The 7243-nt window shown below is 38.7% G+C and overlaps 2 protein-coding genes across 2 annotated transcripts in view; both read left to right on the top strand.

Annotated features, from left to right (window-relative positions):
• The first annotated feature begins 256 nt into the window (after positions 1-256).
• LOC148725418 (kiSS-1 receptor-like) lies at positions 257-2784 on the top strand. The gene has a single exon (XM_088729300.1). It carries the CDS (start codon positions 807-809, stop codon positions 1845-1847), a length of 1041 nt encoding a protein of 346 aa, XP_088585426.1. The 5' UTR covers positions 257-806; the 3' UTR covers positions 1848-2784.
• A 3713-nt stretch (positions 2785-6497) lies between these two features.
• Positions 6498-7243, top strand: part of LOC111324575 (galanin receptor type 1) — a gene marked incomplete at its 5' end in the record, with an annotated part of 2196 nt that continues 1450 nt past the window's right edge. Inside the window, one exon of the mRNA XM_088731495.1 lies at positions 6498-7243. This exon is cut by the window's right edge and continues 1450 nt beyond it. Within this exon, the coding sequence (XP_088587621.1) occupies positions 6498-7243 (746 nt within the window).

Genomic DNA, 7243 nt, shown 5'->3' with positions numbered 1-7243 from the left:
GCCGATAACACTCATTTCACACGAAGATTTAAGGTTTACCTTCGTGAATCAGAATGGTGGATTATACCCTACTTAATAATCGACAGAAAGTACTTGAAGTTATTATGGTTAATGCTAGTCAAACAAGCCGCCGGTGATATATGCCCACCTACGTCGGAGACATTTAAAGGAGACTAGTTAATACTTAAAGTCAATCAAAAAATCCTAATTCCAGTTTGAAAGATTTAACTAAAACTGATAGAATCTCCAGTTTCTCTGCTTTAATATTGACGCATGAGACTTTGGTCAGTGATAATCATCGCAATTGACACGGATTTCGTAAGTTCATTTGTGGGAATTCTGACATCGCAAGTCGTTGATCGTTGATGGGTTTATACTTGCTGTCTTTGACAGTACTGAGAATCATCCCTAAAGAGCACATAACAATGTTTGAAAGCTAAGCAACCGGGTTAAAAAATTCAGCACGTGAAATTAAGAAGTCTCATACTCAGAAAAGTTTTTTTCGGACCCATCAGCGAGTAGAACTCTCATGAACTCCATTGATATCTCTGGGGGAAAAATGAAAAAGGTTTTTGCTTGATGTAGGCCATCTGTCATCCAAATTCAATTTAGAATTATCCAATAAAATTTACGATATGCATGGTACTGAATGATGTTATTCACAACTGGTCAATTTTGATAGCCGACAAGAATAAAGACAGGTGTTGGATACATTTTAAATTTGGAACTCTCGAATATAGTTCATAGCTTCTCCCCTCTTACTTTTCTTTAAGGTAGAGGTGTAAGTTGCTGTTATACGAGCAAAAATGATTGCTCTCAACCTCGACAACAGTTCTGTTATCAGCGCACACAATTCGACTGAAAGACATCAAGCTTCGACGGAGCGCATCGTGCGTATCGTGTTCGTGTGGATCATCATTGTAGTGGGGCTTGTTGGTAACTCTTTCATCGTTGCTGTACTCAAAAGTTTCCCACGGATGCGAACGACCATCAACTATCTTCTTGTCAATGTAGCCGCCGCAGATATAACAACCCTGTTATTTACGGCAATGCACCTTATTCCAATCCAGGGCCCCTTCCCAAATGGCGCTCTTGGCAGCTTCCTTTGTAAGTTTGTCTACACTAACAACATCACCATGGTAACACTGCTGGTGACTACATTAACGCTGACACTTGTGGCTGTAGAGAGGTACCACGCTTTGGTGAAACCGCTGATCACATCAAGGAGGGTCAACACCGACAACATCGCCTACATTATAGTCGGCATTTGGGCAGTTGCCATAGCAATGGTCTTGCCGCTGTTTGTATCTGTCGATCATCGCCCCAACTCTAACAGTTTTTGCTCTCCAGGTGACAAAATGGATGAGATGAAGGTATACGTGTATTGTCTTATGGCTCTCCTCACATTAATCCCCTTCCTTGCTATCGCGTTCTGCTATTTCCGAATTATCTCCGGCTTGTATTTTGAAAACACGATTTGCAGCAGAGGGCAAGGACCAAGCACGCCTCAAGAACTGGGAGAGAAAAAGAGACTTGTCGTACTTCTCATGGTCTTAACGTCAGTATTTTTCGTGGCGTTTGTGCCTTATGGAGTGGCGCTTATCCTGCAGTTTAGCGGAATGGCAAACAGCAGCAATGAAAAACGCGTTATCTTTGGTCGCTTCAAGACCGCCGTGCAATATTTGACACTTCTCAATTGTTCCACAAATCCATTTATATATGCGATCCCGAGTACCAACTACAGATGCTGTTTTAGGTACATCATCAAGAAAATATTCTTTGGGGATACCAGAGAAGAGGTTCATGCCCTTGGACTAAAACGACGAAGCCTTCCAGAAATTGTTTAAGAGCAGGAAAATCCTGAAATGCTTTGGTCTTATGATTTATAAATGTTAATCTTTTACTGACTGAGTCGGAGTTCCTTGCTGGGAAAAACTACGCACGAGTTCTTGTGTGATGCCCGAGAACGCGGCTGAGGACCGTACAGGGAAGATTCAGAGTTTTTTCTAATACGTATCGATCTGGACAAGAAAGTTTCAATTGTCTTCTTTATTGCTGTGGTAAATTGGATTACAAAACGTTTTGTGTCATTGGCTCAGACTGTGTGCTAAATTGATAATTATCTCTTGCTGTGTGCCATCTGATAACCGTAAATTAAAAGAGGTATTAATTGGCAACGTGAACAGCCTTAAACCATTAACTCAAGAGTGGTTCGTGTACTTCTACCGAAATAAATTTTGAGAAGCAAGAAGAGCAAGTTCAATGCGCAGTGAATTTGTATGAATCATTTTCTTTCAAAACAAGCGCTACAGAGACAATAACAGTTAAATTTAGAGAAAATGATAGTTGAATAGATTTTCTCAATTACATGTATAATACTAAGCTAGATTGTTTTTTATCAGGTATAACATAACAAATAACTGAATTTTTTTTGCATGATTATTTGCAAACGTGGTAGCGACTATGCAAATTTTTGTTGTCACACAAACAACATTGTCTACTCATAAAGTATCAATAAAATGCAAAAAAAACATGGCCGAACAATCTATCGAAACTTTATTCAAATAGAAGCAAGACTGGCTATTGAAAGGAGAAAACGCACTAATCTCTTATGCATGTACAAAGCCCTTGCGATATAATTTTGTTTGTGTATTTGCAATTTGTTTTGTTTATTTAATGACCAAACAAGTTTGTGCAGCGTAGCGTTTGAAATATTCTGTGCGTGCTTTGAATTGATCTAAGATCTTCATTTCGACGATATTTAAAAGAGATATTTAAAAAAATTAAAAGTTATATTTACCGGCTGAGAACTTGTCCAGGCCAAATGCTGTAAATCTTCGCCCTAAGTCAACGCGCACGGTATCTAAAAAGGTTGGAAATTCAACCCTGTGAACACCATATTGTCATTTTGAAATTTTAACGGGCCGGTAAATTGAGGAATCAAGGCGTGCGTAGCTACTGGGAGATATATCATTGTGTCAGAATGCCTGCCGTATTTGCACCCCGGATCTCCTTGAGGAATACATATCAGTTTACCTTCAGCTTTCACAATACTTTAACTAATAGTCAGGATTCATTAGAGTTTTCTAATTTAGCAGAAGTCTGCTTCAATCTTCGAAAAGCTAGAAAGTCGGAAAGCTCAATTTGACCTGTTGCAATTCAATGAGAGGCAAAAACTGAATTTATAACCATGGTGATTAGAGCACGTGGAAAAAAGTGAATTGTTTAAAAAAAAAGTTAAAATAGTTAGTGTTGTTATCCTCTTTGTTGATAAGCCCCTCGTAAGGGAAGTAACTGTCCTGGTAACATATCGCAATTAGTTTTTAAAAAATCAACCTTTTTGGAAAGAAGGTAAAAATGTTTGTGAAGTGTTTCTCTGACCTCTGTCGTTTAAATTTTAAAAAAAATGATACATGTCTATGCAATTATAATGTAAAATCTCCCCAACTCGGGAACGAGAATTGCCATGGTAATGATGATGATGGCAGTTCTTATAATTACGATAACAATAATGACAACGATAACAGTAACAATAACGATGATGATAACGATAACAGTAACGATAACGATAATTATAACGATAACAGTAACGATAACGGTAATGATAACGATAACAGTGATAATAACGATGATGATAACGATAACAGTAACGATAACGATAATGATAACGATAACAGTAACGATAACGATAATGATAACAATAACAGTAACGATAACGATAATGATAACGATAACAGTAACAATAACGATAACAGTCACGATAACAATGATGATGATAACGAGGACGAAATTAACAACGAAAACGTCGATAATAATCAATAATGATAATTAAAATAATAACACTTAGTCAGGATGTTCACATCGCCTAGCGGCTTGAGGAGAGCTCTTAATTACAATTATAACTACGATCCTACCAAACTTAAGACACGATCGAATATAATTTTTATATATCAGTGACTGATACTAGCAGACGACTTCAGATTGTTTCAGAAAAATATACAAATCTCTGCGGATCATCTTTTCGTTCATCTAAGAGTACTCCAACGTCAATATTCCTCCAAGGGTAGAACGATGTCTGACTGCGCAAAATGTATTTCCTTTTTTATCTGATACCATTGTTATATTTTGACATACCGTGTTGTCAGAAGATGAATAGTTAGAAATATTCACGAGTCGAAGAAATTCATACGCAATCGTTTCGAAATAAATCCTTCTCAAGCACGCTCTGTCGTAGTAAACAGTTTTCCAATCTGATTCGACCCCCATAATTGGCAAACGGCTGAAAAGCCCCAGTGAACACCATCCTAACAGTCTTGCCCTGTGGGAATAGATAGTTTGATTGAAGTGCTTGATTTTGTTGTTGAATCTGAATGTAGAGAGACATGAAAGGAAGGAACGCTGCGCATTGATATGATTTCTCACACAAAACAAAAGATATCGTAAGTCGCTCCTTGTGTATCGGTATCGCGAAAGTGAGTGGTGACAAATTTCATTCAAAAGAAGAAGTTGAAAGGAAAGATATATTATCACTTTCACGTGTTGAAGTGAGCGCTAGATGCGAAAACAAAGAAATTAACACTCGATTCCAAATTTTGGGGTTATTTCGGTAATCCACGTAAATGCAAAATAAATTTCAGAAAATTTTAATTATGTTTGGTACCCAGAAATTTAGTTGTGGTCGTTTCGTTCTAACATCTCCAACATAGGATTATTTTTCGATTTTGATGAAATTTCCAAAGAAACTCGCTTTGTTGATAATCTCGTTAAGATAGTAATCCTAAACAAGCAACGGTTAGGATTACGCTGATACTAACGAGTGCTTTTTAATCTTTGCGGAGTTGAAATAAATTAGAGTAATCCTCTAATACTGAGATTAATTTTATCGTAGAGCACTTTTGCGTTACCTTCGTGAAACGATTTTACTTTTAATTCTACTTCCTTAGAGGAGAAAAAAGTTCAAATTAAGATTTTGATCACCTTATGAGGTAATTCATCAATTTTAATATATTTCTTTCGCTTCGTATTCCCATAATTCGTATTCCTGGAGGAAGGGGGGGGGGGGGGTTGATGGGGGAGGATTTGGGAGAATCCAAATTTTTTAAGTCAGTTAAGACGGAGGGTGTTCGGTCGTCGTAAATAAGAAAATTGATTGCAAATGAAGGGGATCGCTACACTACTGCTGAGCCGCTGGGGGAATAGGGTAAATTTTGCTGTGACAAAACCGATATCCCTCCCCCCATTCCTCTTCTCGGTCCCTCACTGTGGTCTACATTTTGCAGTTAATGACGCCAGCTGACGTTAAGAACATTTACTCTCACATTAAGTGCAGTCGGCATTGTTGATGGTTCTATAGAATTTTTAATCCTGTAATACTGAATCGAGAACCAGTCATGATAATTTTACGAGGAAAACGTATAAGGATATCATCACTCTTTCGTTTCGTTGAAAGAGGAAATTCTCTGCAGTGGTCGTGTTAAGAAAAACCTCCGTGTTCTAATAACGAGTCTCCTCTAGACGAAGGAAATCTTCCATGTTAACCGCCAGAGGTGAGTTGAAGACACAAATACAAATCAGACAAAAGAAGGTTTGGAAATAATTATTACATTTCATACAAAAATCTTTCTTAGAGCTACTGCAGAGCTTATTGCTTTTTGTCGTTTGGTTTACTCTCGACAATAAGTGTGTGTTTATTTGTCAACATTTTTTTTGTCAAATTGTTTTCGATTCATGGGGAAATTGAACTAATATTTTCATTTTTAATGATCCGTTGTTATGGCCTGAACCATGAAATTTCAAATGCGTCTTAAAGGACCCTATAGCGATCACACGAAAATACTGAGATAATCGTTGATGCATGAGTAATTTTAAAGGGGAAAATGTGAGAGGACTGAATGAAATGATAATCAAAAGATTTCTTCTCCCCATTGAGAAGGGTGAATGAAATTTGTCGGGTTCTCGTTTTAATACCCTACGAAAGAAAAAGCTTTCAACCTTAAAGATTCTAAGCAGATCTGCCGACTCGGTTCACCCATTTGAACCATTCATACATTTGTTCGCGGTATGTATGTGTACCACAAATTCGTCGACAAGCACTCCAACAAATTATTCAGAAAAACATTTTATCTTTCTGCATATAGATAGTGGGGACATACCCGAGTCGTCTCTCAGTCGTTTAGTAACTATCATTTGTTGCGAAACACCGCAGTTAATGCTGGATTAGGTTATTCATGATGCTTTGAGAAACACTGGAGACTTAATCGTTATAATGTAGATGACAAGTTTAAAACTTCCTATTGGTTGCGTACAATGACGCATTCAGCATTGCGGATTGATAGGGCGTGATAAGAAACGTGTAGCGGCGAGGTCAGACAGCCATAAATTGATCGTCACTTAGCACAGGTCTAACAATTCGGGATAACTTTCTTCTGTGCGATCCCTAATCTGTTTGCATTTTGGCCAGTTTCTGTTTTGTTAGAAATAGAAGAAGGTTAATGTGATGTGAAAGGACAGAAAAACAAAGCAAGTCTGAAAGCCTCGACCCTACAGCGAGGCAGCCAGATGGACCGGCATCGCAGGCACCTAAGGTGGTCGCAGGAATAATCATTCTGCTTGGATTGCTGAGTAACTCGTTTATTGTTGCTGCGGTGATAGGTTTCCGTCGTATGAGGACGACAACCAATTACCTTCTTGTCAACGTGGCCGCTGCAGATATCACCACCCTGTTGTTTACGACGATGCATCTTATTCCAATCAAGAGTCCTTTCCCAAATGGTGCCCTTGGCAGTTTCCTTTGCAAGTTTATAACAACCAACAATATCACTATGGTAACGCTTCTTGTGTCCGCTATGACGCTGACGGTGTTGGCTGCCGACAGATACCAGGCGATGGTAAAACCTTTTACAACTTCTTGGAGGATCAAACTCGAAAAAGTCGGATACGTCTTAGCTGTTATCTGGCTGATAGCCATTGCCATTGTCTCGCCTCTGTTTGTGTCTGTGGACCAGCGCCCGAGCTTAAACACCACTCTCTGCTCCCCTGGTGATGACCATGCGGTGATGAAAGTGTACGTTTATTGCCTGGTGACTCTCCTTACTTTGCTCCCTTTCCTTGGCATCGCTTTCTGCTATTCACGAATTATTTCCGGGTTGTGTTTTAGACAAACAATTTGCAGCCGGGGTAACGAAGCGACGGCAGAAAAAAAGAGGCTTGTTATAGTTCTCATGGTGCTGACAGCCGTCTTTTT

Source organism: Stylophora pistillata, chromosome 8, assembly GCF_964205215.1.
Source record: "Stylophora pistillata chromosome 8, jaStyPist1.2, whole genome shotgun sequence".
Lineage (NCBI taxonomy): Eukaryota > Metazoa > Cnidaria > Anthozoa > Scleractinia > Pocilloporidae > Stylophora > Stylophora pistillata.
This window is presented reverse-complemented; position numbering and strand designations above follow the sequence as displayed.

What these genes read in the sequence shown, in the direction of transcription:
- LOC148725418 (XM_088729300.1), top strand. Translation starts at nt 807, where the DNA reads ATGATTGCTCTCAACCTCGACAACAGTTCTGTTATCAGCGCACACAAT.